Raw genomic sequence first — 25,447 nt, 5'->3', positions numbered from 1 at the left:
GATCCAATTTACAATCACTGACTACAGTCCAATCCCATCTTAGGTTTAATGTTGTATTGTTTCCAGTGTTTCCTGTTCATATTCCTGTATTTTGCTTCTTTTCCTGACTCTTTATTCTTCCTACAGATTTTTTCATGTGGCCGACTCTGTGGTAGTGTTGGCAGCCCTTGGATTGTATACAGAGAAAGATATTGCCTTTCTGAAGAGCAAAGTGGTCACCATCAATAAACTTTTTCTGAATTCAGATATCCCACCCAAACTGAGGGTAAGAGGCTTGGGAGCACATTTTCCCAGGCCAGTGAGATTCATTGGTCTCTGCTAGGGTAACAAGTAAAGGCGCTTTGGGTCTAATTAAAGGCAAAATATAGGTTAAAGGCTATATATATATATAGAGAGAGAGAGAGAGAGAGAGAGATTGAACTGCAATGTCAAATTGTGATGACAGAGGACCCACATACACTGCCACATAACACAGTTTGAAAATGCAATATATGTTTTTTAACATCTACATGAAACCGCTGGGGGAGATCATCCGGAGTTTCGGGGTGCGGTGTTATCTGTACTCAGATGATGTCCAACTCTGTCACTCCTTCCCACCTACTACTAAGGAGGCTGTTCAGGTCCTGAACCAGTGCTTGGCCACTGTATCGGACTGGATGAGGGCTAACAAATTGAAATTGAATCCAGACAAGACAGAGGCACTCCTGGTCAGTCGAAAGGCCGAACAGGGCATAGGGTTACAGCCTGTGTTAGACGGGGTTACATCCCCCTGAAGACGCAGGTTCGCAGCTTGGGTGTGATCCTGGATCCTGGATTCATCGCTGAGCCTGGACCCCCAAGTTTCAGTGGTGACCAGGGAAGCATTTGCACAACTAAAACTTGTGCGCCAGCAAAAAAATCCGGGAGCTCGCACACTTTCCACACTGTGTAGATGCGCTTTCTGACATCCTGTTCAGCCTTTGACGTACATAGTTAAAGACCGAGCACATCAGTGTATTTTCTTTTGAAATATCTATTGTGGATGGATGTATTTACCACTCTCCTCATGCGATGACCTCTCTTCCATTGCCAGGTCAACCTCACAGACTCGCAAGTTTCTCAGATCCGGAATCAAATTGCGGAAGGCCAAATCAATAGAACTCTTTACCATAGTGCTATCATGTCTATTTTCCCGGTTTTATTATACTTCTGGAAGAAGTAAGTGCCTCTCTGCTTTAACTCTAAAGTGTGGGTGTGTATAATTGCCATGATTATGGATTAAAAGAGCCTAGAGTTCCATTCTTTGGAGAAAGACAGTGTATAAATAAAGTGACTGATTGATTGACTGACACCAGCATGTGGGGCTAAGCATATACATACAGCCTGTTCTGTCGCGCACTGGGTCCGAACAAATTGTCTTTATTCTATAGGACATACACTTTAAACCCAGTGGGAAGCCGGGGTGCCTCAAAGAGAGATTCTTAGGGAATTCCTGAAGTGATGGTCTTTGGAGTCTTTAATGGTGCAACAAAGTCTTTATTAAGGAACAGATAACAAATCTTCAGACAACACTTCAAGGTTTTCTTGTTCTAGTCTTTAAGAGACTGGCACTGACTTGAATTAACTGTACTTTCTTAGCATAAAGAAGAACCCTTTATAATCTCTCCCAGGCTGTCTATTATCTGGGCCTCACTGATCTGGGTCTTACTACCGATCCCAACTGCTTCTGGGCATCGAGTAAACCTACCAGCCAAGACTTGATGATACTTCAGCTGGAATTCAGTGGTTCTGTAATGCTGTCCTGTGGGAACTTCAGGGCTGTTTTCCCCTCTGGTGCTGAGAGGTTGTGAGCTCTCAGCCAGAGCCTTTGGAATCTTTTCCTTCTGTTCCTATTTCCCTGGATGGTCCCCGGATGGTTACCGGATGGTCCCTGGATGGTTCTGAGGAATGAAGCTTTTCCTACGGGACGAGCTGTCTGCGTCCTGTAGACTAACTTCCTTGTGTGTGACTGACTAAAATGGCTCCCTTCTCTTCTGAAAACCCAAAAGGGGGCGGAACTAAGGAACCTAATGATGATGGACAGGTGGCCTGCCCTGTAACTGCAAACTTTAACAGGAAGCCACCCTTCTGCAAAATCCCAAGCCTTGGACTGCAAACAAAAACTTAATACAAAGCAACTAAAGTGGGAGCTTCTGGTACAGCTGTACCTGCACACAGCCTCTAAATCAGCATGTGGGGCTAAGCATATACATACAACATGGTCCGCCCTTTCAAGAAGCAGTTTTTGGGTGTCATCAAAAAGGTGACAAATTAATTGTTGGCTATTCATTTTGTCACTATTGCATTTTCATATCTCGGATAAAATAATGTTTGGGGAACTTTGTGCTATGTCTCTAAGGAGTCGAGGCACTACTTGCTGCTCTGTTTCAGCTAGCAAAATGTCTTTGGTCAGCCCTAAAAATTAACATATTGCTAGAGTTAATATTTATGAACCTAGAAAGGATGTGGATTCATAAATATTTAATCCTAGCAATATGGAAGGTCATCTGGAAGGTATTAAAACAATAGGAGTTGCTAGGAGTTGCTTATTAATCATGCCTCTTAAGCTTGTGCTGATTACATATGATACATAGTATTAGCAGATTTTTTTAAAGGTCTTTATTAAAAAGAAAAGTAACCCTGGATTTTTAAAAAAATAAATAAATACATAAAGCGATTATACAAACAAACATACAAATTTATTTATTTATCGTGTCAGGAGCAACCAGACAGTTGTACGTATGATACAATCCATGTAAATTTTATTAAAATATATTCACTATTTGTATTTTTAAAAAATCTTGTAAACTTACTTTCCGGATAACCCTCGTATATTGTTCATTTAGATCTGTGGTTCCCAACTTGTGGTCCATGGACCACCAGTGGTCCACAAGAACGGAATTATGGTCCGTGGCCTCAGCGTTACTACACCGTTGCAACTAGAGCAATTGGTCTTGTGAAACTCTCTTATAGTGCTGAGGCTTATTAAATATGGTTTTCTGTGGGTGAGCAGATGGCAACTACTGGATGGCATATGTTCTCTATCAGAAACTAGAGCTGATGTGGTCTATCCGATGCAATTTTCTCAATCAGCACCCCAAATAACCAAACCGAATCTAAAGTTGACCAAAAACCGATTCATAACCGGGTTGTTGTAGGTTTTTTCGGGCTATATGGCCATGGTCTAGAGGCATTCTCTCCTGACGTTTCGCCTGCATCTATGGCAAGTATCCTCAGAGGTAGTCACTATCCTCACTACCTCTGAGGATGCTTGCCATAGATGCAGGCGAAACGTCAGGAGAGAATGCCTCTAGACCATGGCCATATAGCCCGAAAAAACCTACAACGACCCAGTGATTCCAGCCATGAAAGCCTTTGACAATACGATTCATAACCCTTTTGGTACTTATGTTGGAGAGTGGTCCCTGGTCAAAGTGGTCCCTGATCAAGGGGTCCATGGTTAGAAAAAGGTTGGAAACCACTGATTTAGATTCTCACAGGGCACTGAAGGAATCTGTAAGCCTGGTTATACATTACTCCACCTCCAACCATGTCTACAAAGCGATTGCCATGCAAAATACATCACACAACTGCCTGTAACAAATATCACATTGATAAAATTTGGCTTTGTCAATAATCTTGCCCATGTCAATCTTTTATTTGCAGATATTGTCACTGGAAGGTAATGAGGAGCTTTAAAAAATTAAAGAGAGAAAAATCAACAATTTCTCCTGCATCACCACCAACTCCCTCAAAAATATCTAGGAAAGCTAGTATTTTCACTGGTTGTAAGTAGAATCTTAAGTTACATGTTCCAGTGTAAATGTTGTGTGTGTACATATAAACACACCATGAAATAGAACTAAACAGAATTATTTGACAGCTTACATTATGCTGCATTGCAAAAACTTCCCATGTCTCTGGAATTCTTTGTTATTGAACCTATATATCTACAATTTACATTCCAGTGTGACATTATTGCTATTTTCCACAATGTCAACCTTGTATTAAGGCGACCCTGTAAATGAGAGACTTTGAAAAGTCCCAGTCATGTACAGTCCTGCGGGTTTTATGTACTTTCCATAACGTGGTTCTCCTGCTGTCTTTGTTGTGATAGAGTCTGCTGGCAGTGATAGTAACACTAGTTGTATTAGGAGAGGCAGGAAAACTACTCGCGAGCAAGACTATGAGGAAGAGCAACAGAGCAAAAGAATCCGGGAGATACTTAGTGAGCCAACAGATGAGGATTCTTTTGAAGGTTTTGATGCAAATGATATGGATGATGGGATATCAGACTCTGGGTCTGATGGGTTGAATTGGACAAGGGTTCCAGAGATTCGGGATATTTGAGCTGAACCCACAAGCAGTGGCACGTTTGAAGGTTGGAGTAGTGAAGGCACGGATGGGTCTTGGGGAACTTCAGGATTAGACCAGAGATGGACTACTTGGAGGTGTGGTGGAAGAGGCACAGCTGGGGATGGGTTGGGCCGAACTAGGGGCGACTCCAGTTCGGATGAGGAATTACAACAGGATGCAGCTGGGACAAGGGTGTTGGCTGAATCAAGTTCTGATGAGGAGTTATAGATAAAATGGGAGTGTTTGCAATTGTAACTTTGCAATCGGCAAGGTGTCTTGTTGGGTGCTTTCTGGATCATTGTGCTACAGAAGACGCGTTTGGAAGAAGACTTTGAGACCTGCCGTATTGCCCCCATTGCTTTGGCTCCTTGTGACTTCCATTGGATTGGGATCTGACCTTGCAGCTATTCGTTTTCCTTCGGACTAGACTGGACTGGACTTCAACTACCGGCGTTACTCTCCCTTCCACGTCTGCGACTGTGTTTCTGGAGTTGGCGTTATCATCCTCCCTGCATTCCTGCATTTCAGCCTCGGAGTTCAGCGTGACGTTTCCTACAGTGTTTGAAGCTCGGGTTACATTTTGCAGCCCTTGAAAGGCTGCTGCTCACTAGAGTGGCTGTGAACATCATTCTACAGTTTGTTTTGCTTCTGTTGTTTGTCTGAGCAAGTTAGAGCTGAATTAAGCATTTTGTCTTTAACACGGATTATATCTCTGGATAATCCAGGTTATAGTCCGGTTGGGGTTTTGTGGGTTCTTTTGCCTTTTTGAACTGTTTCATACTGAAGACTAAGTGTTTTTGCCCTGTGGTTTTGTTTTGGGCTGTTTTGTGTTTGTTTGAGCAATAAACTATACTTCTTTAATTGGCTGGCATCTGACCTTGACAATCTTACTATTCCCAACTTCACCAAGCAATATAACCTTTTCCAATGGTAGTAAGCCAAAATCTGTCCATTTCATGATATATCCAAAGTAAAATAGTCTCAATTTAGTCATTGCCGCTTCTAAAAAAAAAATCAATTTTAATTCACTCATAGATCCATTTATGACTGTACCTGTACTCAGAAACTATTATGGCAAAGTTTTGGTTTTGGTTTTGTTTCAATGATTATTTTCATATTCTGTTAATGTTGTTGTTTTATTTTGTTTTATGCTGCTGTTTATGTATTTTATATTTGGTATTTTGTATTTTAATGTCTTTTTATTGTTGATTGTGCTTGTCCCCATGTAAGCCACCTCAAGGCCCTCCAGGGAGATGGAGGTGGGGTACAGAAATGAAGTTGTTGTTATTATTATTATTATTATTATTATTATTATTATTATCTATAGACATCTTCTTCAGTAAAATATGTCAAATGAGTTTTTACAACCATATATAAAAACTGGAAAGTACTATGCATGGATGCTTCCAACTTAGATATGCAATTATGTTATCTTCATCCTTGCCAATATACAATGCAGTTCTCTCCTAGATCATTCTTAGACTGGATCTATAATGCACTAAATCCCAGGATCAGTCTAAGAATAATCTAGGAGAGAACTGCATTGTATACACCCTGTCACTTGTACCTTTTCGATGCTGGTCATTGACCGTAATAAATCTTTGATTTGAGATCCTGGGATATAGAGCAGTGTAGATACAACCTTAGCCGTTGCTGCCGCCACTGCCTTCTTCCTCTCCTCCTCCTCCTCCTCCTCCTCCTTCTCCTCCTCCTCCTTCTTTGGGGAAAGAGGAAAAGTGTCGACTAATAAAAAGTGGCGTACCTGGATTTCAGTAAGGCCTTCGACAAGGTCCCCCATGACCTGCTGGCAAACAAACTAGTCCAATCTGGGCTAGGCAAAACTACGGTGAGGTGGATCTGTAATTGGTTAAATGGACGAACCCAGAGGGTGCTCACTAATGCTTCCTCTTCATCTTGGAAAGAAGTGACAAGTGGAGTGCGGCAGGGCTCCGTCCTGGGCCCGGTCCTGTTCAACATCTTTATTAATGACTTAGATGAAGGGCTAGAAGGCAGGATCATCAAGTTTGCAGATGACAACAAATTGGGAGGGATAGCCAATACTCCAGAGGACAGGAGCAGGATTCAAAACGATCTTGACAGATTAGAGAGATGGGCCAAAACTAACAAAATGAAGTTCAACAGGGACAAATGCAAGATACTCCACTTTGGCAGGAAAAACGAAATGCAAAGATACAGAATGGGGGACAATGCCTGGCTCGAGAGCAGGACGTGTGAAAAAGATCTTGGAGTCCTCGTGGACAACAAGTTAAACATGAGCCAACAATGTGATGTGGCGGCAAAAAAAGCCAATGGGGTTTAGGCCTGCATCAACAGGAGCATAGTGTCTAGATCTAGGGAAGTAATGCTACCCCTCTATTCCGCCTTGGTTAGACCACACCTGGATTATTGTGTCCAATTCTGGGCACCACAATTCAAGAGAGATATTGACAAGCTGGAATGTTTCCAGAGGAGGGTGACTAAAATGATCAAGGGTCTGGAGAGCAAGCCCTATGAGGAGTGGCTTAAGGAGCTAGGCATGTTTAGCCTGAAGAAGAGAAGGCTGAGAGGAGATATGATAGCCATGTATAAATATGTGAGAGGAAGTCACAGGGAGAAGGGAGCAAGCTTCCTTGGAGACTAGGACGCGGAACAATGGCTTCAAACTACAAGAGAGGAGATTCCATCTGAACACGAGGAAGAACTTCCTGACTGTGAGAGCCGTTCAGCAGTGGAACTCTCTGCCCCGGAGTGTGGTGGAGGCTCCTTCTTTAGAAGCTTTTAAACAGAGGCTGGATATTAAATGTTTTGCCTCTGAAAAAATGTGGTGAAAATTCTAAATGCGTTATCAGTTTCCTCCAAGAGGCCAGAAGGTGGCAATGTTGCACCATTGCTTTGTAGGCACAGTTTCCAGCACCCTGGAAAAGTTTTGTGTGTTGGATAGATGTGGTTCAGTGACTTAAAAGGAATACAAAAGCAATTCATTAATTATTAAGCATGTGACTGTTCCTCGCATTATTGGCCCACCCAGATCTGTACTCATACCTCTCAATCGACGCAATCATAGAATCACAAGGTGGAGGCTGTGTCTGATCAAATTCTCTTTTCAGTACAGGAAATTGGGACCTACGAGGGTTGAATGAAAAGTAATGACTCCACCTTCATTACTTGGATTTGGATGGGAATATTTTAATAAATAAAATGCAGAAATAATCCTTAGAATATGCTCTTTAACTACCAATATTCACTTTTCCACATAATACCAGACAATTGGATAAATTTCTGCCAATGTTTTCTGAAGCCGTTACAGAAGCAGTCAACACTCTGTTTCCGCAACCAGTGTCTCACAGTTCTCTCAACGTCTTCATCAGAAGCATAATGATGGGGGGGGGGGGGGGGTGGAGCCTCAGCCTGATGAGTGGATGCTAAACCCAGAGCTCCCATGAAGGGGAAAAGAAAATAAGAAAATTAACTATTAGAAATGGACTCACAGTGAGTAAAAAGAGACTCTCTGCCTGGGTGAGTTGTTAAGCCACCCATAAATTTCTTTGTTGTCGGGAAAGAGAAGATAGCAAGCTAAAATAAATCACTTCCAGTTTTGCTCCTGGAAGGCTGAGTGTCTCTCAATGGTGATAAGACCAAACTGAGACTAGCAACTTAGCAAAGAGTAGGAAAGTAAAACTTTATGAAACGAGGGAAGAAAACCCTGCCCAAACAGAGAGGAAGGGCTGAGCAAAGACAAATTAATTATTACTTACGACGCCGGCCCTCCAACAGAAGCTGGGAAAGAGCACAGGAGACAGAATCGGGTGAGTATCTCGCTGATTGCTCATTCCAGGGAAGGAGCCATAAATCTAAAGCCACAATGGCAACATCATGAAATGGAGGAAAGGACGAACCAGAGGAAATCACAAATAAAGAACTACTACAGCAGATTCAAGGGATCAAAGATATGATCTTAAACAGCACTCAAGAAATTACAACTAAGATCACCGGGCTAGAAAATCAAATAAAAATTTTACAAGCAACCTCACAGAAACTGGAAAAGGAAAACCAAGACTTGGATGTAAGAGTAGCAGCAGTGGAAGTACAACTGGTGGCAAATGCAGCAGAGATAAAACAATCTCAAAAAAGCCTTAAAAGGATGGACTTGAGGGTAATAAATTTAATGGACAGAGATAGAAGAATGAACATTCGAATTAGGAATTTCCCAGAGATGAATGGAGAAAACCCTGGGATGTTAAAAAGAGAAATAATGACATGGCTTAAACAGAACTCCGAAACAGACTGTGAGGAAGCCTGGTTTGAGAGAATCCATAGAGTGGGATATAAGAAAACTACCTCTTTTCCTCGCAACATTTAGGTCAGATTTGGGAATTATTACTACAAAGACAAGATAATGAAAGCACTATGAAGACAAGCATCCTCACTAAAATACCAGGAGACACCAATACAGATTTTTCCAGATCTGTGCCCTGAAACATTGGAGTGGCGGAAATCCATTCGCCAATGTACCACCGTTTTACAAAGCCAGAAAATTCAGTACAACTGGGGTTACCAAGTTTTATTGAGGTTTTGCTGGAGAAATAATAACTATAAAATTACGTCTCTAGATCAAGGTCTAGTATTGCTGAATGAACTGAACTTGACAAATGGGACAATAGATACAATACAGATAGAAAAGAAGGGAGGGGAGAAAGAGAAAGGGAAACCGGATCTGGCGACTGGAAAAGAAGACTAATATGGACCAAGACAGGAAGGAAAGAGACTGTAAGAAGGACTGACTAATTATTAGTATAAAATATGCAATCCTACTAGTTAAGGCATATACCAATATTAAAAAACTCTAAAATTACAACAGCACAACAACAGAGAGGAAACAAACAATGACATATAATCACCTGTCGTGACCCACAGAACACAGATTGTCTTAAACGGCAGTTGAGGTGCAAAGTAATAGTATTTTAATGCAAAAAAAAACTTAATGAGGCACTTAAAAGTCAGTGCAAACAGTTCAAAGGATGTTTTGAAACAGGAACACAAAACACTAGATAAGCAGGCTTGAATTGCAGCCAAGAAATAACAGGAGATACGATGAACTAGGAGCCAAAATACAAAACAAAACAGTCTTTAAGAGTTACAAGGCATGAAGCAAAGTCCGGTAGGCAAACGCGTAGTCAGTCAGTTCCAAGGGTCAAGAAGGCAGATGTACACTCACGAGCGAAGGTTCCAAGGTCCGAAGCACGGCAGGGAAACAGGATACTGGGAATCCAAAACAAGATTAGGCAGAGTACAACACAATACAACACTTTGTCATCTGCAAAGGAATAGGTCCCAGAGTGCTCATTTTATTCACTATCAGAAGAATGAGATTCATTGCTTGCATCTGATTCTGCTTCCGCAGCTGAAGCATCTAAACCACGCCAAGCCTGCCACCTTTGCTCTAGTGCCTGATCCTGCCAATCAGTACCCTCATTCCCATTATCCTTAAACCCTTCAAAATCATCACTTGATGTTGCCTGATTGCAAATGTCTCTAATGTTCTGAACCAGAGTCCAGTCTACAGCCTCCTCTATCTCATCCTCACTATCACTGGAGTTATCTGCTGTGCCTCTAAGCCTCTTAGACATAGTGTCACTCTCACTGCCAGAATCACTAGCCACTCTCTTCACTCCCCTGTAATCTGCTTCCATAGCCTCCTCTGGCCTGAATCCTGCAAAGTCTCCTTCATCACTGGAAGCCAGAAAGATGTCACGAATGCGTTTCAGCTGGTGCTGATTGTCCTCTGTTTCTGCATCACTCCTTCTTCTTCTCCTACTACTAGTAGTAGGTATGGTGTCAGAATGCTGACTCACAACATCACCTCTCAACAAAAGTTTGAGCCAGGCACTTTCAGGCCATTATATGCTAATCAAGGTGGTCAGTTGAAACATTCACTCCTAGCTCCAGCAAACAAGAGTCCTTTGTCCCACCCTGGTCATTCCACAGATATATAAACCCTTTTTCCTACTTCCAACAGACCTCACTACCTCTGAGGATGCTTGCCATAGATGCAAGTGAAACGTCAGGAGAGAATGACTCTAGACCATGGCCATGTAGCCCGAAAAAACCTACAACAACCCTCATGTTAGCCGCCCCGAGTCCCCTTTGGGGAGATGGTGGCAGGTTATAAATAAAGTGTATTATTATTATTATTATTATTATTATTATTATTATTATGTGATTATGTATTTTTTGCCAAAACCACCCTTAATTTGGGGACTGGAGGTCTGACATTTCAGATGAAGGAGTGGATTGTGGACTTCTTGAATTCAACAAGTAGATTTCCCTCCAACTCTTAGAAATTTCTCATCCTTTTTATGTCATCTACGAGGTGTGTTTTTTAAGTAATGTCCGTTTTGTTGTGGACACTAGTACCACAACGAGCGCATGCGTCGTGTACCGGCATGCCTCGGGAACAACTGTGCTCAGTTTCCGCTCTGTAGCTAACCTGTACGGTTCTGTTCTGTGCTTTAAAAATGTTTAATACTATCAACTCACCCGCAGCATGTGAAGTTCACTCAGTGATACGGTTTTTGTCAGCAAGGAGCTTGCCTGCTGCAGAAATTCATCGACAGATTTGCGAAGTGTACGGTGATTCTGTTATGAGTGAAAGCAAAGTGCGTAAGTGGGTACGACAATTCAAAGATGGCCGTGACAACGTCCATGATGAGGACCGCTCCGGTCGCTCTTCTTTGATTACAGACGATTTGGTTATCGGAGCAGGTGGCAAGTTTTTATGAAGAGGGTATTTTAAAATTGGTTCAGAGGTATTTGAACAAACTTGGCAACTATGTCGAAAAATAGAGGGGAGTATGTACTTTCTGAAAAAAAAATTACTTTTTTGAAATAAACTTTCGTTGTGTATTTATGTTCAAACGGACCTTACTTAAAAAAATAACCCTCATAGATTTACTTATGATGGTAGGAGAGAACCAATATTGGACTTCTAATGCATGCCAATTCTTTCAATGTCTGAAGAATGCTTTCATGTTCCTTGTCCCCAACTTCTACCTTCTCTTCATTGGCTCTAATTTTCTTTTTGTTCTCTGTACTAGTGATCATTTCTGTTGCTCACTTCTGATTGTCTAGAAATAGTCATGGTACTCCTCCATATTATGTCTGAATTGTAGAGATATTATTTCCTGTGATGTTTTAGAGGACTTTATTATGGCAATTTACAATCACAGCATCCTATTTCTGCAGCCTCATCATGCTGCTGACTCATATCCAGCCTCTGACCAAGTGCAGTCCTGGGTTCCTTTTCATGCATCCTGTTTGGAAGTTCAGATATCCGGTCTCATCAGGAAGCACTGGGGAAAAAAAACCTTTTTATTTGCATATATGGGCTTCTAAGCAACTTCTAAACCTATCTTCTTTAATACTACAGACTTTAAGCTTCTTGGAATGCAGAACATTTTTGCATTTAGCAATTTACAATAATAGTAAAATAGTAAAAATATTTTTTTAATTACAACTTCACAATAATTTTGCATCATGAAACAGTTCTGATTTGATTTTTCTCAAAATGTATCTGTAATTTGCAATTTTTTTCTTTAGGTGAGCCTGATAATAACCTTTGTTTTAGTGTCTTGTTTCATATTTACTCTGAACATTGTTCTGTACATTTTATAGTTTTTCGTCATGGCCCTGGGCTAGTACAATAAACATATTGATTGATGGATCGATTGAAATTTGCAATAATAAAGTTTTTAATCATGTTCTTATCTGTGATATTTTTCATGTATCCTGTCTTCGGATAGTTTGGTGCAGTAGTTTGGTTAACAATGAATATTGAGACACTTACTTAGGAGATCCCTTGTTGTTCGAGTAGGATAGTCTTCCAGGGTCGGTGTACTGGCAGTCGGTCCGTAGTTGACTGTGGAGCCCTATTCTTGATCTACATCTTCTCCCGCAGTGAGGACATTGGTTTCCAGGTGGAAGGCGGTCCCAGTCGAAGTTGGCTTGATGTGCCTTCCTCTTGGCATGTTTCTCTCTTTCACCCTCCATTCGTGCCTCTTCAAATTCTACAGCACTGCTGGTCACAGCTGACCTCCAGCTGGAGCGCTCAAGGGCCAGGGCTTCCCAATTCTCAGTGTCTATGCCAGAGTTTGAGCCCATCTTTAAATCTCTTTTCCTGTCCTCCAACATTCCATTTTCCATTCTTGAGTTCGGAGTAGAGCAACAGCTTTGAGAGATGGTGGTCGGGCATCCGGACAACGTGGCCGGTTCAGCGGAGTGGATAGCGGAGGACCATCACTTCAATGCTGGTGGTCTTTGCTTTTTCCAGCACGCTGACATTTGTTCGCATGTCTACCCAAGAGATATGCAGGATTTTCCGGAGGCAGCGCTGATGGAATCATTCCAGGAGTTGCATGTGACATCTGTAGACAGTCCATGTCTCACAGGCATATAGCAGGGTTGGGAGGACAATAGCTCTATAAGCAAGCACCTTGGTATCCCTACGGATGTCCCAGTCCTCAAACACTCTCTGCTTCATTCGGAAAAAAGCTGCACTCGCAGAGCTCAGGTGATATTGTATTTCAATGTCAATGTTGACTTTTGTGGAGGGGTGGCTGCCAAGGTAGCGGAAATGGTCAACTTTTGCTAATGTTACACCATTAAACTGTATTTCTGGCACTGGAGAGGGATTAGCTGATGACTGCTCGAAGAGCACTTTGGTTTTCTCAGTGTTCAATGACAGGCTGAGCTTCTCGTATGCTTCTGCGAAGGTGTTTAGAGTGGCTTGTAGGTCTTCTGAATGCACACAGACTACGTTGTCATCAGCATATTGGAGTTCCATAACAGATGTTGTAACCTTGGTTTTGGCTTTCAGTCTGCTGAGATTAAATAGCTTGCCATCTGTCTGATAGATTATTTCCACTCCGGTGGGAAGCTTCCCGTCAACATGATGAAGTATCATAGCGATGAAAATGGAAAATAATGTTGGGGCAATAACACAAGCAAGTGTTATATTCAGCTTTGCCTATTTTTTTTCTCAGCGGAAGACCACCCAATTATCAGATATTCTATTCTGAAAGGAATCCAGCTGTTGCTGCCTCAGCCTCGGTATTATACAGACGAAGTACCTGGAGAGAAATGTAAGTTATAATGTGGTAGAGGTATGGTGACCTCTGAACTAGACAGATTTATTTATTTATTTACAGCTTTTATATTCCGCCCTTCTCACCTCGCAGGGGACTCAGGGCGGATTACAGTGTACACATATATGGCAAACATTCAGTGCCAATTTTGACATACAAACATATACAGACATACACAGAGGCTATATTTAACTTTTTTCTGGCCGCCATGGGAGCTGTCGCTTTCATCGTCTATTTGCGACGCTGATGAAGCACTTCCACATTCCCCGCATGCTTCCCCGCTGGAATGTTTTGCTGGAGTCTTCTTTATGCCCTCATAACTCAGTTAATTTAGCCTCCCCACACTTTAAGGTGGTACCTAATTTTCCTACTTGACAGATGAACTGTCTTTCGGGTTGCAAAGGTCGACAACAGGCTACACACAATTGGTTGGAAACCCACTCCAACCCGGGCTGGCTTCGAACTCATGACCTTTGGTCAGAGTGATCTTAATGCAGGTGATACTCAGCCAGCCCAGGGGGCGACTAAAATGATCAAGGGTCTGGAGAACAAGCCCTACGAGGAGCGGCTTAGGGAACTGGGGATGTTTAGCCTGAAGAAGAGAAGGCTGAGAGGAGATATGATAGCCATGTATAAATATGTGAGAGGAAGCCACAGGGAGGAGGGAGCAAGCTTGTTTTCTGCTTCCCTGGAGACTAGGACATGAAACAATGGCTTCAAACTACAAGAAAGGAGATTCCATCTGAACATGAGGAAGAACTTCCTGACTGTGAGAGCCATTCAGCAGTGGAACTCTCTGTCCCGGAGTGTGGTGGAGGCTCCTTCTTTGGAAGCTTTTAAACAGAGGCTGGATGGCCATCTGTCAGGGGTGATTTGAATGCAATATTCCTGCTTCTTGGCAGGGGGTTGGACTGGATGGCCCATGAGGTCTCTTCCAATTCTTTGATTCTATGATTCTATGATCATATTTTACTTCCACCCATTCCCCTGACTAACCAGCCACTACAATAATTCAACCATGGCATAAATAAGGGCAGCCAGAGTTTTGGATAGTTATCTCTATAGTACCTTTATTAGTGGCGATGAAAGAAGAACTAGATCTACATCTATAAAATTAGTCATGTGATTGACATGGAAGAGGTCTCAAATGTACTATGTCATGTTTTTCCTCCTCAGCTTCAATTGGAAGTTTAACCAACTATGGAAAATCTCCGTCTGCTATCTATGGAGCACAGAGACGGTAGGTGTTCCAAAAATATTTTGTCTCCCATCAAAATTTGAATTGAGGGTGTTTGGGTTGAGTTCACTGCCTCCTAGCAAAGGTGTGTTAGCTGGACAAGCAGAACTACCCAGAGTATGAGATAATTATAATCTATATAAATAAAAATGTTCATTTGTGATACCATCAGAACTCAAAAATCACTGGGGGAATTGACACCAAATTTGGACACAAGACACCTAACAACCAATTTATGTTCTCCACTAAAAAAAAAAATGCTGTTGCTGGAGTCAGGGGGAGAGCTTTAAACTGGCTGTCCTCCTTTCTTCACAACTGTGGACAGCGAGTGGAGAGGGGAGGCCTGGTCTCTGAGAGGTCCCCTCTATCTTGTGGGGTTCCTCAGGGGGGCATTCTCTCCCCTCTGTTATTTAACATCTATATGTGACCACTTGCTCAGCTGGTTCGAGGTTTTGGGCTTGAGTGTTATCAGTACGCCGATGACACTCAGCTAGTGCTGAAGATGGAAGACCGACCGGATTCTGTACCCGATTGTTTCCATCAGTGTCTCGAGGCCGTTACTGGATGGCTGTGTGACAGCAGGTTGAGGGTGAATCCAGCAAAGATGGAGATCCTATGGCTGGGTCAACCAGGCAGTGGGGACATCCAGCTGCCTACCCTGGATGGCGAGGTGCTACGCCTGTCATCATTGATAAAGAGTCTGGGAGTCCTTTTGGACCCTCTGCTGACGATGGAGGCCCAGGTCTCCGCCGTTAGCAGAACCGCCTTTTTTCATCTGCGGCAGGCTAGACGGCTGGCCCCCTACCTGTCCAGGGACAACCTAGCTACGGTGATCCAGGTTACGGTCATCTCAAGACTGGACTACTGTAACGCCCTCTACATTGGCCTTCCTCTGTCGGTGATCCGGAAGCTCAAGTTGGTACAAAATGCAGCTGCTTGGCTTCTTGCGGGAATTCCGATGAGATACAATATGAATGGGTTCCTTGGTAGACAGGTTAAACACAGGTTAAGTGGATTATTTGTGTTTAACCAATTCCGATGAGATGCCACATAACACCAATCTTACTACAGCTGCATTGGTTACCAATTGAGCACCGGATCACTTTCAAAGTGATGGTACTCACCTTTAAGGCCTTGCATGGTCTGGGGCCGATGTACCTGAGGGACCGCTTCACCCCCTACCAACCCCAGAGATCCCTCCGTTCTGAGAACCAAGATCTATTGGAAGTCCCCAGTGTCAAGACCTTGTGTCTAACAGCAACCAGACGCAGAGCCTTCACAGCAGTGGCACCATCGCTCTGAAATACTCTGCCACCTGAAGTCCGTGCCTTGCGGGACTTACCAGCTTTCCGCAGGGCATGTAAGACATACCTGTTTCGACAGGCCTTTGATCTTTGGTATTGCTGTTTTTAAATTGTTTTAAATTGCTTTTAAATTTTGTTAGATTTTAGCCATTCTTGTAAGCCGCTCTGAGCCCCAGGGGAGTCGCGGCATATAAGTTCAAATAATAATAATAATAATAATAATAATAATAATAATCTGGAAAGAACTTACCCCCCACAAGGCTAAATGCCTATATAGAGCCTGTGTTAAAAGAACCCTATCCCCCACCCCTCGCTCCTGCACAAGGGGAAAAAACCCAACCACTGAGAGAGAGAGTGTGTGTGTTCCTTTCCTTTTTGCCTCGCTGCCTCCGCTGGGCTGCTGGGAACTCACAGGGATTCTCTGTGTGTGTGTGTGCCCAGAAACCTCACCCATACTGAGTGATGAGAAGGCATTCTGGGAAATGAAGTCCAGTATTCAAAGAAGGGACAAAAAGGCACGCTCTGTGAGTTAGCAAAGGCTGTCCAGGAAGGCAGAATCAAAACATTTCCAAAAGATGGCCATCCATTTTTACTTTATAGCAACCCTGGGCTATAATATATCTACAATAATAATATCTATATATCTATCATAATAATATCTATCAATCTATAATTATATATAGGTCTATGATATCTATATGTCTTTAACAATAATATCTACATTTCTATCATAATATCTGTATGTCTGTAATAATGTCTATATGCCTATAATAATATCTACAGGTCTATAATAATATCCATATGTCTATAATTATAATATCTGTCTGTCAAAAATATCTGCACAGTTATAACAATAATACCTATATGTCTATAATATCAATAATAATAATAATAATAATAATAATATCTATATAAAGTATGGAGCCCCCGGTGGCACAGTGGGTTAAAGCACTGAGCTGCTGAGCTTGTTGATCGAAAGGTCGCAGGTTTGATTCCGGGGAGCGGCGTGAGCTTCCGCTATCAGCCCTAGCTTCTGCCAACCTAGCAGTTCGAAAACATGCAAATGTGAGTAGATGAATAGGTACCGCTCAGGTGGGAAGGTGGCGCTCCATGCAGTCATGCCAGCCACATGACCTTGGAGGTGTCTACGGACAATGCCGGCTCTTCGGCTTAGAAATGGAGATGAGCACCACACCCCAGAGTCAGACATGACTGGACTTAATGTCAGGGAACAACCTTTACCTATATAAAGTATAATAACATGTATACATCTATAATAATAATAGCTATATAATATCTATAAAAATAACAATAAAAATAATAACATCTATATGTCTATAATAATATCTATAGGTCTGTAATAATATCCATACATCTGTTGCCTGTTTTTGCTCGAAAGATATTGAGCCCTCCTTCTATTTTTACTCAGTTTTATACTAATTTATGCAATGCTTTTGATATGAAATTCATAAATAAATAACATCTATAATACTAATACCTATATAGCTTTAATAATAATATTTGAATCTATAATAATAATATCTAAATGCCTATAATAATATCTATATGTCTATAATGATAACAATACCTATATAAAATCTTTGAACTGGGTTATATGGCAGAGAGGTCAGACCAAGGGGAAGGCAATGACAACCCACCCCAGTATTCTTGCCAAGAAAACTAAATGGACCAGTACAACCAGAGATATGTTGGTATGCCAAGAACCAAGGTGCTTTTCCAGGAGACACCAGCCATCCCCTCTCCAATGCCAGTGATACAGTTTAATGGTGTAACATTAGAAAATGTTGATCATTTCCGCTACCTTGGCAGCCACCTCTCCACCAAAGTCAACATCGACAACGAAATACAACACCGCCTGAGCTCTGCGAGCGCAGCATTTCTCCGAATGAAGCAGAGAGTGTTTGAGGACCGGGACATCCGTAGGGATACCAAGGTGCTTGTTTATAAAGCTATTGTCCTCCCAACCCTGCTATACACCTGCGAGACTTGGACTCTCTACAGACGTCACATGCAACTCCTGGAACGATTCCATCAGTGCTGCCTCCGGAAAATCCTGCAAATCTCCTGGGAAGACAGGCGGACAAACGTCAGCATGCTGGAAGAAGCAAAGACCACTAGCATTGAAGTGATGGTCCTCCGCCATCAACTCCGCTGGACCGGCCACATAGTCCGGATGCCTGACCACCGTCTCCCAAAGCAGTTGCTCTACTCTGAACTCAAGAACGGAAAACGGAATGCTGGTGGTCAGGAAAAGAGATTTAAAGATGGGCTCAAAGCCAACCTTAAAAACTCTGGCATAGACATGAGAACTGGGAAGTCCTGGTCCTTGACCACTCCAGCTGGAGGTCAGCTGTAACCAGCAGTGCTGCAGAATTTGAAGAGGCACGAATGGAGGGCGAAAGGGAGAAGCGTGCCAAGAGGAAGGCGCATCAAGCCAACCCTGACTGAGACCGCCTCCCACTTGGAAACCAATGCCCTCACTGCGGAAGAAGATGCAGAGCAAGAATAGGGCTCCACAGCCACATACGGACCCACAAGAATACTGGAAGACAGTCCTCCTCGGAAAACGAGGGATCGCCTAGGTAAGTAAGTTGGTATGCCAATGGAAGATGGGACTCCCAGGTCGGAAGATGGTCAAAATGCTACTGGGGAGGAGCAGAGGATAAGTTCAGCTAGCCCCAGATGTGATGATGCAGCGATCTCAAAGCCAAAAGGAAGGCTAGCGGCTGACGGTGCTGGAGGTGAACAACGAATCAGATGCTCTAAAGATAAACGCACCATAGGAACCTGAAATGTAAGATTTATGAGCCAAGGCAAACTGGATGTTGTTACTGGTGAGATGTCAGCGAACTGAAATGGACTGGAATGGGCCACTTCACATCAGATGACCACCAAATCTACTACTGCGGACAAGAGGAACACCAAAGAAGTGGAGTAGCCTTCATAATTAATAAGAAAGTCGCTAAAGCCATGCTTGGATGCAATCCAAAAAATGACAGAATGATCTCAATTCGAGTGCAAGGAAAACCTTTTAACATTACAGTGATCCAAATATACGCCCCAACCACAGCTGCTGAAGAAGCAGATCAGTTCTAGTTACATTACCAGTTGGGCCATGCTCAAGATCCTGCAAGGTAGACTCCAGCAATACATGGAACAAGAGTTGCCAGATGTACTAGCTGGGTTTAGAAAAGGCAGAGGAACGAGAGACCAAATTGCCAATATCTGCTGGATAATAAAGGAAGGTAGGAAGTTTCAGAAAAACATATATTTCTTTCCCTTTTAAAACTATTCTAAAGCCTTTGACTGTGCAGATTATAATAAATTGTGGCAAGTTCTTGGTGGTATGGGGATACCTCTGTCTTCTGAGGAATCTGTATAACGACCAAGAAGCAACGGTAAAAACAGGCCATGGAATAACAGATTGGTTCAAGATTGGGAAAGGAGTACAACAGGGCTGTATATGCTCACCCTACCTATTCAACTTGTATGCAGAACACAATGAGACAATAATAGAATGGTGTCCTTAGATGTTTTTTAGCAACTGGTTTTAAAGTGGATATAAGTGATTTTAATGTTTGTATATATTTATGGTTTTATGTCCCAACATTGAATGCCTGGGTATATATGTTGTGCTCCACCCTGCATCCCCTACGGGGTGAGAAGTGTGGAATACAGAGGCGGCTCAACCCATTACGCAAAGTAAACATTTGCAGTATAGTTGATTTTACCCAGGGGCACACCTTGGGCGCTCTTGGGGGGGAAATAGACCTTGACATATGCGAGTTGTAGTTACTGGGATGTATAGTTCATCTACAATCAAAGAGCATTCTGAACTCCACCAATGATGGAATTGAACCAAATATGGCACACAGAACTCCCACGACGAACAGAAAATATATATCAGTGATTAGTTGTGGGGGAGGTCAAAATACTGTTTGCTTACCGTTGAAAATTACCTAGGGTCGCCTCTGGTGGAATATAAGTGTTTTAAATAATAAATCATGTGACGTGCAGTGTTTGATGAATCCAAGGCTAGAGTTAAAATTTCTGGATGAAACATTAATAACCTTAGATATTCAGATGATATCACTTTGATGGCTGAAAGCAAGGAAGAGCTGAGGAGCTTTATAACCAAGGAGAAAGTGCAAAAGCTGGGTTGCAGTTAAACATTAAAAAAACCAAGATGATGGCAACCAGACTGATTGATAACTGGCAAACAGAGGGAGAAAACATGGAGGCAGTGACAGACTTTGTATTTCTAGGGACAAAGATTATTGCAGACTCATACTGCAGGCAGGAAATCAGAAGACGTTTACTTCTTGGGAAGAGAGCAATGACCAATCTCAATAAAATAGTGAAGAGTAGAGACATCACACTGGCAACAAAGATCTGCATAGTTAAAGCAATTGTTGTAACCTATGGTTGTGAGAGCTGGACCATAAGGAAGGCTGAGCAAAGGAAGATAGGTGCTTTTGAATTGTGGTGCTGGAGGAAAATTCTGAGAGTGCCCTGGACAGCGAGAAGATCCAACCAGTCCATACTTCAGGAAATAAAGCCCGACTGCTCATTGGAGGGAAGGATATTAGAGGCAAAGATAAAGTACTTTGATCACATAATGAGAAGAGAGGAAAGCTTGGAGAAGATAATGAAATGGAAGGAAAAAGGAAGAGGGGCTGAGCAAGGGCAAGATGGATGGGTGGTATTCTTGAAGTGACTGGCTTAGCCTTGAAGGAACTGAGCGTGGCGACGGCCGACAGGGAGCTCTGGCATGGGCTGGTCCATGAGGTCACGAAGAATTGGAATTGTCTTAACAAATAAACAACAATAAACAAGGTTACATTTTGTTAATATTTCATTTATTTTTCCCAAAGTAGACTGAGATACTGTGGGATAAAGGGGAAAAGCAAGGGAGCTGCATCACACACTCTTTCTCAGACAATTACATTTTGCCTGGCAAAGTGGATATACCTAAAATAATCCCACACCTTATGTGACTGTGGAGCAGAACAGACAACTCCGCATCTGTATGCTTGTCCACTATGCCCTGCCTCATGTACAGACAATGGAGGCTACAGACAATGCCATTGCTGTTGCCCGTTTTTGGTCAAAAGATATTTAACCACCTGCGCTCCTTCTATTTTTATCGGTTTTATACTACTTTATGCAATGCTTTTGATATGAAATAATAATAATAATAATAATAATAATAATAATAATAATAATTCAAACTACAAGAGAGGAGATTCCATCTGAACATGAGGAAGAACTTCCTGACTGTGAGAGCCATTCAGCAGTGGAACTCTCTGCCCCGGAGTGTGGTGGAGGCTCTTTCTTTGGATGCTTTTAAACAGAGGCTGGATGGCCATCTGTCAGGGGTGATTTGAATGCAATATTCCTGCTTCTTGGCAGGGGGTTGGACTGGATGGCCCATGAGGTCTCTTCCAACTCTTTGATTCTATGATGATGATGATGATGATGATGATAATTTAGACTTCAAATCCCAGGATTCCCTGTGCTGGCTGGGAATGGCAACTTCATCTGTTTTTTCCCTCTCTTCCTCCCTTCCCATCTCTCTCTCTCCCTACCTGCCTTCCTGTGTCTTCTCTACTCAGTAGGAAAGAGAAAAAATAAAAATATCCTAAATTCATTGGATGAACGAAGCATTCTGAAACTTGGGGAGCAGGCTTAGAGTGGTAAATGTGTGCTACAATTGTAGCAAGTTTCATTGCAACAGCCCTAAAACGAAGAAGGGGGGAGCCTCATTAGTATCCCCATTGGCACAAATGGGGAAAGAACATAACAAAAAAACCAACAAATGTTTTCAGAAGTTCGTAATAATTCCAACATGGACCCCTAACATTTTCCCCCCAAAACATTTAAGAATCAAAACTGGAGTCACGTGATTTTTGTTTTGACAAACGATGCAGATTTTTTTGAGTCATGCACACCCCTAGTAGCCAGCCATATGTGTACCTGCTAAAAGAAACTTTTTCAAGGACCAAAGCTATTTTCAATAGCATGTGGTGAACTTGCAGTTGCACCAGAGCACTGCAGAGAATTGCATTGGGAGCCAAAGAGCATTTTATATTTCCCTAATGATAGCACAATAAGTCCAGTCGAATTGCTATGGCTGAATCATATGGAATCCTTGGGTGTGTAGTTTGGGGAGGCATTTGAAGAGTCCTCTGGCTGAGAATTCTCCATCACCTTCTAAGCTCTATAAGATGGAACTGTGTCAATTAATGAGGAAAATTGTGTTTCTACATAGGCGGTATAGTAGGGCCCAGAGTTTAAGAGAAGGAAGTTGCTTACTGCCCACACTCCCTCCTAGTCCAGACTACCAACTGTCTGGTTATGAGGTAGTGATGATTTATGAGTCATATATAAGACAAAGGAGGAATTACAGTCCTTTTGGGTGTGTTTGCAAGAGGAATCAGATCCCACTGAAAATCAAAAGGCAAACTGAGACCTCAAATTGGTTTTGAAGATGATAATAATAATAATAATAATAATAATAATAATAATCTTTATTTATACCCCACCACCATCTCCCCGATGGGGACTCGGAGCGGCTTACATGAGGCCAAGCCCAAACAATAAATTATAACACAGTAAAACCAAAAACGCAAATCGAAAATGCGAACAATAAACAACAACATCATAATTACATAAAACATGTGAATACATAACAATATAAAATTACAATAAGCACAGACACAGTGACAATGAGATTGATTTAAAAACAAATCAACAGATTTTCCAAGTTGGATGGAATATTTTTTTTGGTTTGCAGTTACTAGTTCTGGAGTGACTTTAATCTCAGCTGAAGTGATTCACAATTTTACATTAAATAAAATTAACATTTGTGGGAGTGCTTTCTCATCCTGATGAATTCTAGTAAAAGGAATTTTAATCCCCCCCTCCCCCACCAAATGTGACTGACTTCCTCACAATTGCAGCAATGTCATTTCTGTTACAGTAAGTCGTAACAGGATCGAGTATGTGTGTGTTAAAGAAAACCTTATACTGTTGATTATTATGTACAGCTGCTAATGTAGGTCAACTAGTAAGTTTTAGAATAAAGTTTAGCTTTTGCTCTGAGGCATTTTGCTCAACCATTTTGTATTGCTCTCTCATTTGGATGAAGAAGCCTTATTCTGTATTGCTTACAAGGAGTGTGTAAGTTTGTTGCACTGTTTACTTTTGTTTGAAATACTGCAAGTTTATGTTTTAACTCTGCTGATAAGAGTAAAGATATCCTGTTCATTTTCCTCTTGCCTGTGTGGAATGTTATTGTGTCTTCTGCATTGGACCTGACTACAACCCGCTATGCACAACTATTTCAGTTTTGTCACATCATACTTTAGGAAATATTAGCATGGGAGTTTTGAAATCTCAACAAGTTATATTGGCTTGGAAACTTTCTCAATTGAGACCTTTTTATTTAGGAGGGAAAACGATCACTTTGTCAAATGAAATGTGAGGACACTGTCTACAAATATGCAGGTGACAATGTTATAGCGTGCCTACCTTGTAGGCCTTGTAGGCCAAGGTAGAGTGCCTACCTTGTAGGCCTGGTTATATGTGAATTCTGCAAACAAACAAAATTCTGGAAAATTAAATTGTCCTGTTGTACTACAAAATTGTACAAAATTAAAAAGATTATTATTAGGACCCCATACATAGATGGTGGCAATTATAAAGCTTATCCCACCACTGCAAACCAATATAAAGCTTGTAGATGGCCACCAGTAACTGGACAGGGGGGAAAACAGATCCCACCAACTGTCCTTCCTTTACTAAATAAAGACTTCACTGGTAACCATAGAACTCTTGAGGAGATGTCTCTCTAGTTAAACTTTCGCTGCCACCATATACTAAAGGAACAGAAACCCTCTAGCTGGTTAAAATGTTTGAAATGCTTCCTAGACCACCAAATACTGTGTCTTTTAACAGCCTTCTTTGAAGGAGAACAGATGAGGTTGATTTAAAAGGAAAAGGACTAAATTCACAAATGCAGACTTGACTCAGGCTTTTAAGTTTCAAAAATAACAAGGAAAGTTTATTTAATATAATACAGAATGACTTGAATGCAGTTGAAGAGGCTTAGCTGTTACAGATAAAATGTGTTGTTTCTGAAAAGCGTAGCGGATGCAAGAGAATGGTTCTTCCTTAGTTACAAATATAAAACCCAGCTATTTCTTCCCTAAATAGCTGTAACTAGGTTGCCACAGCTCACTTGGCTGACCAACTTCAGGCAAACTGCCTATTCTAATCACGAACTCCTAAACAGCTTCTGTAACCTTGCTCTAACTCTAACATCAGCAGACTGACTCACTAAAACAGCTTCTTTCTCTCCCTCCAACAGTCTAACTCCCCCCACCTTTAACTAACCAATCCTAGCTACTCTAAGGCTGGCTTAGGCCTAGGCCACTCCCCCTCTCTGAACTGGAGTCTTTCCCTAAACTAAGATGGCTTCTGCTGCTCTCTGCCAGGCTTTCTAAGCTGAAACTAGCTAGCCTGCCTCTCCTAGGCCCTGCCACCCCGGCTGGCAAGGTAAGGGATCTTCACAGCAATATTACTTTCTATGTGTTGAGAATAGAGAATATCTGGCTAAGCTAGATATGTGTGGGGCGTATGTGTGGGGCATCCAGACCATTGCAATCTAGTGCCAGTGGAGTACTTGATTGCCTATCTACTAACTGCATATCTACTAACTATTGCATATCTCATCTTGGAAATACTAAGTATTGTTTTTATGGTTTTCTAAACAGAGTATCATCACATATAGGAATACCGTCATGACAAGATCCATAATCTTCTTGTTTGGGCACAGTGGAAAGGACTGTTTACGTTCTATAGGATAAAACTCAACTGTAGATCAACGGATTCCAGAGCTGAAACAGGTCAAAAAGATGAAATTCTTTGTGCTATGTAATAAAAGGATAATTACATGAATTCCTGTGGACTTTTTTTTCCCATCCTTCCTGTAGAAGTCACTTTAAAAAAAACCTTGCAATATGTATGATTTTCTAACAATTACTATGTTTCCAAAAAGAAATACTAAATATTATTCATCAATCTAGAACTTAAAAGTTAAATTTTGACCTATAACTGGTTTATTTATTTAGTTATTTACAGCATTTATATTCCGCCCTTCTCACCCCGCAGGGGACTCAGGGCAGATTACAGTGTACACATATATGGCAAACATTCAATGCCAATTTTTGACATACAAACATATACAGACATACACAGAGGCTATTTAACTTTTTCTGGCCACCAGGGGAGCTGTCGCTTTCATCGTCCATCTGCGACGCTGATGAAGCACTTCCGCATTCCCCGCATGCTTCCCCGCTGGAATGCTT

The 25,447-nt window shown here is 41.9% G+C and overlaps 1 protein-coding gene across 1 annotated transcript in view; it reads left to right on the top strand.

Annotated features, from left to right (window-relative positions):
* The window catches only part of RGSL1 (regulator of G protein signaling like 1), a 60,563-nt gene extending 35,514 nt beyond the window's left edge, over nt 1–25,049 (top strand). The window contains exons 15-20 of the mRNA XM_067467626.1: nt 127–265; nt 1,073–1,197; nt 3,685–3,806; nt 13,413–13,511; nt 14,691–14,754; nt 24,854–25,049. Of these exons, the coding sequence (XP_067323727.1) occupies nt 127–265; nt 1,073–1,197; nt 3,685–3,806; nt 13,413–13,511; nt 14,691–14,754; nt 24,854–24,884 (580 nt within the window). The 3' untranslated portion in view covers nt 24,885–25,049. The remainder of the gene's footprint in view (nt 1–126; nt 266–1,072; nt 1,198–3,684; nt 3,807–13,412; nt 13,512–14,690; nt 14,755–24,853) is intronic.
* The last annotated feature ends 398 nt before the right edge of the window (nt 25,050–25,447 follow it).

Source organism: Anolis sagrei, chromosome 4 (genome assembly GCF_037176765.1).
Source record: "Anolis sagrei isolate rAnoSag1 chromosome 4, rAnoSag1.mat, whole genome shotgun sequence".
NCBI lineage: Eukaryota > Metazoa > Chordata > Lepidosauria > Squamata > Dactyloidae > Anolis > Anolis sagrei.
The sequence above is the reverse complement of the archived record's forward strand: the minus strand, read 5'-3'. Positions and strand labels throughout refer to the sequence as shown.